Raw genomic sequence first — 12,942 nt, forward strand, 5'->3', positions numbered from 1 at the left:
CGGCACAGATACGTCAACGGTATTTTCGCCATTTGGTCCCACAGCCGCGAAGCACTAAATACATTCCTTAGCCACCTGAACAAACAACACAAATGTATTTAATTCGCCACTGAAATAGAAAAAAAACAACTCTCTTCCGTTCCTAGACATACATACTCGTCACACGTCTTCCCTCAGGCTGTCTCTCCTTCTCAGTCTACAGCAAACCTAACACATGGGCCAGTACATAACACAAAAACTATGGGTCATAAGCACCCTTAAACATAGAGCTCAAACTATTTGTTCAAATGAACAAGCTCTAAACCATACATTTATAAAAAATGGATACAGTAAAAAAACTATTCACAAGATCCTCCACAGAGATACCACTAAAAACAAAAAGGATTTCAAGAATGCTATTGCCATACCTTATGTTAGAGGCATTTCCAAAAAAAATAGACAGAACACTACACAATTACAACATCAAAACCACCTTTAAACCCCTGACAAAATTAAGACACCTACTCAGTTCTTCCAAAGATCCTCTTCCACAACTAGCCCACCCAGGGGTTTACAAAATACAATGCACATGTAACCTACCATACATAGGGAAAACAGGGCGAACCATCTCAATTGGGAAGGATGAACACAAACGACATATTAAATACCTCCATTTTGGAAAAACCGGCCTTTCTGACATGCACTCCAAACATACCACAGAATTGATTGGAAAGGTATCAAGTCCCTACACCCCACCAAAACCTGGTTTGAGAGGAAATTTAAAGAAGCATGTGAAATGCTCAAACATAATCTAAATCTAAACAAAAATGATGGACTAACCATTCCAAGAATGTCGAGGACCTAACCTTTATAGCAACCAGAACAAGCCAAAGAAAAATCTCAATATAAGAAGACTTGGTGAAGTGTTTTTTTTCCCCTTAACATTCAATAGCAACTTGAATGTACAAGTCCAGAAGAAAATCTTAGTACAGGAGGACTTTAACAGAATTTATAGTAGGTTTTTATTTATTTTATTTTTATCGCTAGAGGTCAGGCTAAGAAAAAGATCAATTAACAGTGTAGAGTTAATTTACCTTCATAGAGTGCAAGAGCATGTAGCTTGGTTTCTTATACACATGTATCTTTCTGATGATGACCTCAATACAGGGGTCGAAACGTCAAGTGTTATTTTACTAATAATAAGTAAAATAATCATTTCAACACATGTGTTTTGTGTTCCTAAATTCGTAAATATGTATGAATAGCCACTAAGCTAACAGTGCAGACATATATATATAATCCTAATTACAACAATATATATATATATATATTTATGAAGAAATGAATGACTAGAACCGAGATTTAAGTAAAAAGGTTTTAATATAAAAACATGACTAGTTTCGGCCTGTAACAGCTTTCATCAGGTGACATTATAAAAGAAAGAAAAAAGAAAAAACACTAAACACTGAAGGCTAAAAGACTATGAACAACATAGAGAGTCTCTATACATAATTAGCATGAAAACGTTGTGGTTGTATTTAAAGCTGTTCTTTTGTTTGTTGCCTTGTTGGGAGAGTGCGTACTTGCAGCAATGCTGCAAGTATTGCTTTATATAAAGCAATACTTAGTCTTTATTTGAGTTGCAAGTCAGCAGTTAGAATTGAAGGAAGTACAGGAAGATGGTTTAATGTTAAATCTGGTGTGAGACAAGGATGTATATTATCCCCTATGTTATTTGTTATCTATATAGATCACATTATGAAGCAAAGTGGTATTAGACATGATATGAAAATTGGAGATGTTAATGTCAGCTTTTTGCTTTATGCGGATGATGTTATACTTATCAATAAATCCGCTACAAGTCTGCAAGATTCCCTCACTAAGCTGAATAACTGTTGTAATAGATATGGTATGAAGATCAGCAATAAAAAGACAAAGATAATGAAAATAGGCAGAATCGTTGAAAATGTCAACTGTGTTGTGAATGGAGAACCTGTGGAACAAGTAAAACATTTCAGCTACTTAGGCACAATTTTTAGTGAAGATGGTAAATTAAATATGGAAATAGACAACAGAATCAACAAAGCTGGTATTTAATTAGATACCACCTTTGTTGATTCTTTAATTAGAAATTAGTCGGAAAACACTAAATTAACTATAGTAAATTTAGTTTAATCATTTATCCAAGTGTGAGCAAACAAAGTTTGTGCCTGAAAGTATCTTCACGACTGGGGTAAGGTGGTACAACACCGGAAAACTCGTTGCAAAGGTGGAGCAAGCTAACATCACTCCTATCTCAGTATCTCCCATAATGCAAAACACATCTCCTTGCAGATATGTATAATATTATGCATTAATGTTATGCATTCTGGGTCACTACCCAGACTAGTTTCAACCTTTATTGAGGTCTTTTCAGTGGGAGCCAGGCCCAAGTGGAGATACCAGGCAGAAGCATTAGCAAGGTCATCTCTACCTATAGGAGTTGCCAAACAGTGTGCCACCTTTTTCTTAAATTACTCTGGATTTAGAGAAAGATGTTGAAAGTTTATTTTTCACTTGGTTAGACTATAGTAAATTTAGTTTAATCCTTAATCCAAGTGTGAGCAAACAAAGTTTGCACCTGAAAGTATCTTCAGGACTGGGGTAAGGTGGTACAACACCGGGCAACTCCTTTATGGGAGATACCACCTTATGTTGTACCACCTTACCCCAGTCATGAAGTATCTTCATGACTGGGGTAAGGTGGTACAACACCGGAAAACTCGTTGCAAAGGTGGAGCAAGCTAACATCACTCCTATCTCAGTATCTCCCATAATGCAAAACACATCTCCTTGCAGATATGTATAATGTTATGCATTAATGTTATGCATTCTGGGTCACTACCCAGACTAGTTTCAACCTTTATTGAGGTCTCTTCAGTGGGAGCCAGGCCCAAGTGGAGATACCAGGCAGAAGCATTAGCAAGGTCATCTCTACCTATAGGAGTTGCCAAACAGTGTGCCACCTTTTTCTTAAATTACTCTGGATTTAGAGAAAGATGTTGAAAGTTTATTTTTCACTTGGTTAGACTATAGTAAATTTAGTTTAATCCTTAATCCAAGTGTGAGCAAACAAAGTTTGCACCTGAAAGTATCTTCAGGACTGGGGTAAGGTGGTACAACACCGGGCAACTCGTTGCAAAGGTGGAGCAAGCTAACATCACTCCTATCTCAGTATCTCCCATAATGCAAAACACATCTTCTTGCGGATATGTATAATGTTATGCATTAAGGGAACTAAATTAGCTGTATACAAGACAGTGTTCAAACAAGTTTTAACTAATGGATCTGAGAGCTGGGTCTGAAGTAAAACACTTGACCAAAGACTAGAGACTGCAGATATGAGAGTCCTGAGAAAGATTAGAGGTGTGAACAGATGCCATCAATGGCAATATCATATTAACAACGAGGATATTAGGAAAGAACTCGACATTGTCAGCATTCAGGAATGCGTTAGCAGAGCTAATATCAGGTGGTATGGTCATTTAAACAGAATGGGCAAGGAAAGATTAGCAAAACAAGTGTTCTTTGCCAGGTTGGCAGGAAAACGACCCAGAGGAAGCCCAAGATATAGGTGAATTGATACGGTACAAAGTGCGTTAGACGACAGAAACATAAGATCTGATAATATTGGAGTCTTGACAAGTAACAGACTGATCTGGAGGAAAATTGTAGATAGAAAGTTAGTAATGATGTAGATTTTTCATGTAGTACTATCATATCCTGTACACCCCTTGAGGGTACAGGATATGATATGAGGGCAGGAATTTGATGATGAAAACAGAAAACCATTAATCTTAAAAGGCACTTGTGGCATAGTAAATTAATAATAAAAAACGTATAGACCACAGTAATAACTTTAATTAAATAAATAAATAGATGTAGATATAAATATGAACGTCTTTTTAAAGAAAGTTGCGAAGCCCTCTTACATCGGCCGAATTTAAATCGAAATGACTGTCTCTCTCTCTCCCAAAAGTTTGGGAGACTCTTATTTTATGCAACCATCAATGAATTTATTATCTTTAAAGAATTATTTAATAATAATTTAGTAATTAATCTTCTGGCACGCGGTAACAATTTATTTGATGATCCACCGACTGTTCTATACTTTGTATTCAATTCCTTTTAACTGTTTGTTCTACACTGAGGATGTAATGTTATTTTCAGCATGAAATATTTGTACCTTTATTTAATTAAAGTTATTACTGTGGTCTATACATGTTCTATTATTAATAAAGAAAACCATTAAGATAGTACAAATAGATGCACCAACCCAACCAGCAACTATGAAGAAGTTGAAGAAAGAAGAAATATGAAGTTAAACTTCATGTTGAGGAACCAGTTGAATGCTATGAATACATTTTACAAGAAAAGACCAAATCTAAAATGGACATGGATTAGTTCAAATGAATAAACAAAAAGTAAAATAGATTATATTTTATCATCTCATATAAGAATATTTAAAGATGTTTCAGTCATCGATCAAATAGGCATAGGAAGTGATCAGAGAATAGTTAGAGGGAAAATAACAATAAAAGAAAAAATTCACAAGAGGAAACATAATATGTAAAGATAAATAATGACACATTAGTAGCCAACAAAAAATTATATCAAGAAGACCTTGCAAAAAAATTATACAATCAAAGAAATAGCATGATTGAAAACTAAAATCCACAAATGGATAATATAGAGGAAAATCTTAATCTAATCATTATAGAAAGTGTATATAAGAAAGGCTAAAAATAACTTAAAAAAAAAAAAAAAAGAAGACAGCTAATTGGAAAAAGAAAAATAATACAGTAGAACTAACAGAAATAAATAAAAGCATCAGAAAAATATTAAAGAAAATAAAATGATACAAGAAACAATAGACAACAACAAAATATGAAAGCACTATGAAACAATCTCACAATAGGAAAAAAAGAAATGATAACACTAGAAGATGAAACTGGATGAGATATCAAAGATAAAAAAGCATAGTAGAAAGGACTAGATAGTATTTTTCAGAATTGTATAATACCACAAGAACTGTTGAAAATAGTATTATATGGAAGGCTAGAAGAACAGGAAGACAAAAGTATTCCAGAAATATAACATTTTGAAATAGAACAAGCATTAAAAGATATGAAAAATAATGAAATGCCAAGAGAAGATAGAATTACATTAGAAATGATGAAAGCAGATTCAACCAAATCACAGTCTCTGGTAAACCTTCTGACCAGGGACTGTGATTTATGCAGTGTAGACATTGCAAAACTTGTACGAAGTGTGACAATTTAATTCTCTGAATGGTCACAGTGTCATTCGTGTGGTGATTTGGTTGGGATCACATGAGTAATCGTGTTTGTATGTTTTAACTAATGCATGATTAAATCCCAAGACAATAGAGCCATTTGCTAGTTGGCTATTGCAAAAACAATAGAGAAATGTGTGTAAATTTAGCATAAAAATGTGGGATCGAAATATGGAACAGCGTGTTAACATCAAATTTTGTGTGAAAATCGGCAAAACTGTTACTGAAGCGTTGGAGCTGTTGAAAGTGGCATATAGTGTGGATGCTCTGAAAAAGTCAAGTGTCTTTGAGTGGTATAAGTGATTCAAAGGTGGGCAAGATGTAAACAACAACCCCAGAAGTGGGTAGCCAAAAACAAAATGACAAACACAGAGTGCGAGATTTAGTATGGTCTGACAGATGATTAATTGTGCAATTAATGGTTGATAAATTGCAAATGAATCGAGAAACACTCAGGTAATTTTAGCTGAAGAATTAGGTATGCGAAAGATTTCTGTGAAGTTTGTGCCTTGGATCTTGATGGACGAACAGAAGCAGTGGCGGCTTCAAGTTGTGACTGATATTTCTACAAATACGCACATTTCCAAGAGTAATTACGGGTGATGAAACCTGGTACTTCCAGTACAGTCCTGAAACAAAACGCCAGAGCATGCAGTGGAAAACCACGAATTTGCCACGTCCGAAAAAAGCATGCATGTCACATTCACAGTTCAAGACCATGCTGGTGTTTCTTTGATCAAGGGGATAGTTCACTATGAATTCACTGAACAGGGTCAAACAGTCAACGAACAATGCTGTTTAGAGGTATTTAGAGGTGTTGAAAAGATAATAAGATTCTGTTCAGAGAAAAAGACCTAAATTGTGGCCTGACAAGTGGATCATCCATCACGACAATGTGCCAGGTATGCTCATCATGAGAGTTTCTGGCCAAAAAATCGATTAGCAAATTAGGTCATACTGCTTATTCACTTGACTAAGCTCCCTGTGATTTCTGGCTGTTTCCAAAATTAAAGACTGCACTAAAAGGACGAAGATTTTATGACATCGCTGATATCCAGCATAATGTGATAAAGGAACTCAAGAGTGTTCTGAAAAAAGAGTTACAGGCCTGTTTCCAAAAATGGGAATGCCATCTAAACCAGTGTATAAATGCACAAGGGAACTACTTCGAGGCAACAGTAGCCACTAATGTATAGATGTCCGAACATAGATTTTCTTTACAGATGCATTCTGATAATTAAATTGTTACATCTCGTATATCACCATAATTGAGCATTTCTGGTTGAATATCATGAACACCAGCTTCCTTTCTACATTTCAAGATTTTGATGGCTTTCTCTGCCTCAAGTATTGACATGTTCTGTTTACATTTCTGTTGAAAATTTTCTACTACTGTTCCATCACTGCTTCTTTCATTTAACAGTCTTTCAGAGTAATTACTCTAGGCATCTAGGATATCTTATCTTCAGTTTTCACCTCTATCATATGTGATTCCTTTTCACCAAGTAGATAAGAATAAAATAGATAAACTTTTTGCTTATCTACTTTTTTTTACATAACTTTGTTCTCTTACCTTTTTCCATGTATTCTTTTAGGACATCTGCTGACTTACATGCTAGGAGTTTTGGTATCCTTTCTTCTTTTACAGGACTACGTCTTTAACTTCTTGTGTTTGCCATTGTGTTCTTATTTTTCTATCCTTGCCGAAAACTTCAATTCATGCCTCCCAAGTTGAAGCAAGCAATCCATGTTTTCTTTACAATTTGCCACTTATCAAAGATTTGGTTTTTGTTTTCAAAGTATATTCAAGAAAAATGAATATTTTTGTATAGTTGAGTCCATGGTTTACCTGTAAAAGCTGCTCAACTTTAAAAGAACATTATGCAAGAATGTTCTAAAAAACTTTCTTACATATTGTTCTTTTCAATGTGATATTCATATTTATCCTATTTATATCTAAGTGATGATCACTTCCGATTTCAAATCCTCTGCACACTCTTGTATCCTGAACCAGCATGAATATCACTATCAACAATAACAGTCACTGAGACTTTTCTTATTTCTGATGTCTTCCCTCCACGTGAACTTGTGCATGTCTTTACGTTGTAACTTTTTTTAATAATTACTAGATCGTATGCTGAGCAGAAATCCAGCAAATGCCTGTTAAGTTTCATTTCCTACTGTGCTGTTTAGATCTCCAACAAGGATCACCTTTTCCATTTTCTTTATGTCAGCTGCCTGCTCTAACAATTTGAAAAATTCCTCCACTTCTTTCTTAGAGCAACCTTCTGTGGAAACACAGGCACAAACAAGTTCCACTGTCCATTTCCCCATTTTGAAGTTTCCTCACATAACTACTTAAAACTGACTTCCATTCAAGATATTCATTTTGGTGCTGAATGCTACTCCTTTCCTTGATTATTACTGTCTGAATATAACATCCTGTTATTATTTAGTAGGATCTCACCTGATTTTAGTCTTGTTTGTCACAGTTACACCAATACTACATATCCATACTTGAAGTAGAAAAAGCCATCAAAGGCTTAAAATGTGGAAAGGCAGCAGGAGTAGATGATATTTGACCAGAAATGCTTAAGTATGGTGGTATAAAAGTCTTACAGTGGCTGCACTGCATAGTTCAGAAAGCCTGGACAGAGGGACGAATTCCCGATGATTGGAGTAGAGCTCTCATAGCATATATAAAAATGGAAATAAAACTGAAAATGTGAGAATTACAGAGGTATTTCCCTACTGAGTGTTCCTGGCAAGATCTATGCAAGTATACTTGAGAAATCGTTGAGAAGAATTGTGGAAGAAAAGCTTGGTGAAGAACAAGCCGGATTCAGGCCAAATAGAGGCTGTCAGGATCAAATCTTCACTTTACGAAAAATAGTCGAGAAAGCATGGGAATATAACAAGGATTGTATTTAAGTTTTGTCGATTTGGAAAAGGCATATGACAAGGTGCCAAGAGAGAAGCTATTCAATATGCTACAGTTATATGGTGTCAATGGGGCATTATATCAAGCAATGCTTAGTCTTTATTTGAGTTGCAAGTCAGCAGTTAGAATTGAAGGAAGTACAGAAAGATGGTTTAATGTTAAATCTGGTGTGAGACAAGGATGTACATTATCCCCTCTGTTATTCATTATCTATATGGATCACATTATGAAGGAAGTGGTATTAAACATGATATCAAAATTGGAGATGTTAATGTCAGCTCTTTGCTTTATGCAGACGATGTTATACTTCTAAATAAATCCGCTACAAGTCTGCATGATTCTCTGACTAAATTGAATAACTGTTGTAATAGATATGGTATGAAGGTCAGCAATAGAAAGACAAATAAGTGGTCTTCATACAATTCCATTCACAGTACTCTCTCTCCATTTTTAATCTTTTTCAATGTCGTACATTTTGTCACTTTATTGATATATATCTTTTGATTTCTTGCCAGCTGTTTAGCTACTTTTATATATTTGTTTACTTTTCTATATGTTCTTCTGCATTCTCTCAGCACACATGCTGATTTATGTACTGACCGCTTTCAATAAGCATGCTTCTTTTCCAGGAATGTCTCTTTAACTTCCTGAGATCAACACGGAGTTTGGATTTTTCTATCTTTGCAAACAACTTCATAACATGCCTCTCCAGCTGAATCAATGAATGTTTTCTTCAGATTCTGCGAATGAGTTTCTAAGTTTGATTCTTCTTTTGAAACTCTTATTTTTTTAAAATCTATTAATATTTGTATATTTTAGTCTATAGTTCACCTATGAAAATTTCTCAACTTTGATTCTTTTCTAAAACTTTTAGCCACATTTTTCTTTTCAATTTGAAATTCATTTGTATTCTTTGGAAAACAAGGTGGTGATTTCTTTATATTTCAAATCTCCTGTATACTCTTGTGTCCTGAAACAGCATGAACGTATCATTATCAACAATACTATAATCAAATAAGACTATTCTTATTTCTGTTTTCTTTCCTCCATGTGAATTAGTGCACATCTTTATGTTGGATCACAGTATTAGTAATGATCAATCCATTTCCTGAACAAAAATTCAGTAGATGGTTACTGTTATTATCAACTATGCTCTTTTCTCCAAATTTTTCCAAAACACTTTTCTGTGTGTGTCTGGCACTCATTTCCTACTCTGCTTTTTAGATCTCCAACAAGGACCAACTTTTCCTTTTCTTTATGTTGCCTGCTTTCTCTAATGACCCTAAAAATTTCTCCACTTCCTTTCTTCTTCAATGGGAAACACAAGCACAAATAGGTCTCACTGTCCATTTCCCCTTTTTGATTATGTCTGCTACATCACTCTACTTGAAATTGCCTGGCATTCAAAAAGATTATTTTCATACTTAGGGTTGAATACTATAGCTACTCCTTCCTTCTCCTTATCATTATTACTTGAATATAGTATCTTGTAGTTATTACTTAGAAGAATTTCAACTGTTGTCATCTTCTTTGTTTTGAAATCCAATTCTGTTGACATGGTTCTGTGAGTTCCACTTCTGCTGTGTTGATGATGCCTGCCTTGAACTGTATTGTACTGATTTAGATTTTCTCCAGCAGATTTTTGCTGTTTGTCCTCACTCCCTAATGAAAACAGCAGGGGCTTTGTTTAACTGGGAAATTTTGTTGCATCATCGTCTTTTGTTTTAAGCCAACACAGAGTATAATTTGGTTGGCTAAATCTCAAACTGTCAGCCCATACTTGTATGTTGTGTATCCAGGTATATACCAACTTGCAGGATGCACCATGAGAAAGTGAGAATTGTGCATCATGTTCAGAAGCCCCCAGTTGGTTTTTCTCACTGTATTCCTTAAAACGTGTGGAATTCTTCTTGCAGTTACCTAGATTTGATCTTTAAGTGACCCCCCTCCCCCCATAAACTCAAATCCACAAATATCACTTGGGGGGAAGGGGTAAAATATGGACCAAACCTTAAAGACTAAATGGCAAAACTACTATGGTGGACACAGAAGTTAAAGAAGTAACCCATCTATGAAAAGAAGAAATCATATACAAAAATTATGTTTAAGTATATTGATTTTAATAAGTCACGTCAGCTAGCACACTGGTTTTTGGTTTGGTTTAAATACATTCAAAGCAACTGATGCTTATGATGATAGTAACTGTGCATGTGTTAACAGAATGTATTCTTTTCCTTTTTTATTTTTTTTAACAAAAAAAAAAAATATATATATATATATATATATACCAGTTTCAAGATCATGAAACTCTGGATACCTGTTGCAGAATTTGAAGGTCATCGAAACAATGCACAAAACCAAATATTAGCATGAAAAATGCATCAAAGAAGTGATAGAAAGAATCAATATGTGCCCAACTTAAACAAGAATGACTTCCTAATAATATTAAATATCTGGACAAGAGCTTGGCTTCTCTGATACTAACATGCTTACTACAATTCTAATTTACCTTCTCTATGGGGAAGCATCATTCCAACTGTTTTGACCAGCAGGATAATCTAATATAAATGTTCCAATACAGGACTCTAGCTTCTTATTGCATCATTCTTCCTTAGACTTCAACTACTCTCCACCTCTCAAACCCATCATCTGCTTTAATGATACTTGAGAGAGAGTGTACCATTCAATAAATCATAACCCCAAGTGTGTCATAAATAGGACTACAGATAGAACATCTCTTGGTACAAACTTTCAATCACTACATTGACAAAATACCTAAAACATATGTATATCCTGATTATTAGTACATACAAGTTTATTTATTATATCTAGAAATGCAAATTAAACAGATAAATTAAAATGGAAACACCACTAAATTATGAATTCTCTATGCAAAAGTAAAATTACCTGGTGTGAGTTGGATTGTATTCTAGTTCAGATTCTGCTAAGGAAGTTCTAAAAAAAATTAATGCTAATATTAAAAATAGTTTGAATTACAAATTATAAACACCTAATAACATTAAACCAGTAATAAATTTCATTAAAAATCATAAAATATTAACCTGTTTATTTTCTTGAATAAACCAGATTACAGCATAACAAAAATGGTGGGGTGCTTTGTGTAGCCTCATAATGGTTTTTGCTTCTGTAGTTCTAACTGGTTCAGAAGGACCATAATAAGTTTTCAATTTTAGTCTAAAATTAGAGGATGCTTAGAATTTAATATGCTGCTGAAATGTTGAGAGATTGGGTCATCAATCTCTCAACATTTCACCTTTCCAGTCTTCTACGGCTGGAAAAATCTAGATTCGAATCCTGTCCAGAATGCAAAGAACCTTTATAAGCTTTTCTACAGAACATGAGTTGTTTTGTCTCATAATAAGTGGCAGGATTTTCTGCATGAAAACTTGGGTTTTTCAAACAAGCAAACTGGCAAGAAAATATGCAATTAACAGATATAATACACTGTCCTCAAGATTTAGATGCCTCAATGTAATTTCAAATGGACTAAGAAACAAGCATTCTGTTGTACTGAGTCAAAAATTTTTAAGCATCTCTTAGGATCACCACTTGAAATGTGAAAAAAGTATTCAATGCCAGGAATAGATTTGTGATTTGTATAAAGTTAATATGTGTTTAGAAGTAAAATAATGCCTCATGCAAAAATGAACCTAATTTATGAAATAATGAAGAGGCAATATTTGTGATGTTTATGCCAACCAAGAAAGATCAGAGGATTACATTATTCTAAAAAAGAGAGGGTCTTATTTTGTCCAGAGACTTATATACTCTCAAAAGTAAAATGGAAGAAAAGGATTCTTTTTGTTTTTTTTCCTGGGAGAAAAAAGACAGGACTGAGTTTTGCTAGTTTTGAAGTTAATAAGATTTGAATCTCTAGCTCATGGAATCTCTCAATCAAGTAAAACTCAATCCTCTCTTATTTCTCACAGAAAAAACAATCCTTTTTTTCTGTGAGAAATAAGGAAGATGACTGAACTACTAGAAAAATTGGACTGGAGTGGGGGAAAAAAAAAGAGCATTTAAATCAGGGGTCTCAAACTCAAACGCAGCAAAGGGCCAGTCAATTAGATGTACCAGGAGATTATAGAATAACGTCAAGTGTTCAGAGCCCTCTAGTGAGTAATGTATTGGACGAAACACACCAATATTCGATAGACGTACACAGTGGAACATGGGGATTCGATTTAACGAAAAAAAAAAGTACTAAAAGTCGCCAACAGGGGAAATTTTGGTGCAGTTTACCGAGTAAAATGCATTAATTTGCATTATCGCATTTCTTGTGAGTGATCATGCAATAAAAGGAAAGCTGTGAGATTTCTTATCATTCATAGACAAACTGCTTTTCGATGCCACTTACCTAAAGTGAGCGTGCTTTGTTAGTCAAACTCTATTATCAGCAGAACAATAATGCCAGTGCTTACCTTTGTGATTTTCGGCATATGAAAAATTTACGAAAAGGACCGATTAGCGTAACAAACTTACAAAAACTGATTCGGTGATTTCAAACTACTGGAACTCTAGCAGTGCAGGTAGGCAGGGGATGCAAACCAATCAATCACCAACAAGTTGCAACTGCTATTGTGGAACAGGTGATGACGAATGTGCAGGTTACCAGCAGTGCACGAGCAATATCCTGGCAAACGGATATCGCATATACAACAACCAC

General features: G+C 34.6%; 1 protein-coding gene across 2 annotated transcripts in view; it reads right to left on the reverse strand.

The window, feature by feature from the left end:
• IleRS-m (Isoleucyl-tRNA synthetase, mitochondrial) overlaps nucleotides 1-12,942 on the reverse strand; it is a 384,064-nt gene that overhangs the window by 294,477 nt on the left and 76,645 nt on the right. For both annotated transcript variants that reach the window (XM_090403396.1, XM_090403397.1), the window contains exon 6: nucleotides 11,163-11,210. In XM_090403396.1, the coding sequence (XP_090259522.1) occupies nucleotides 11,163-11,210 (48 nt within the window). The remainder of the gene's footprint in view (nucleotides 1-11,162; nucleotides 11,211-12,942) is intronic.

Source organism: Typopeltis vanoorti, chromosome 14 (genome assembly GCF_054136105.1).
Source record: "Typopeltis vanoorti isolate ZY-2024b chromosome 14, IOZ_Tvanoo_1.0, whole genome shotgun sequence".
NCBI lineage: Eukaryota > Metazoa > Arthropoda > Arachnida > Uropygi > Thelyphonidae > Typopeltis > Typopeltis vanoorti.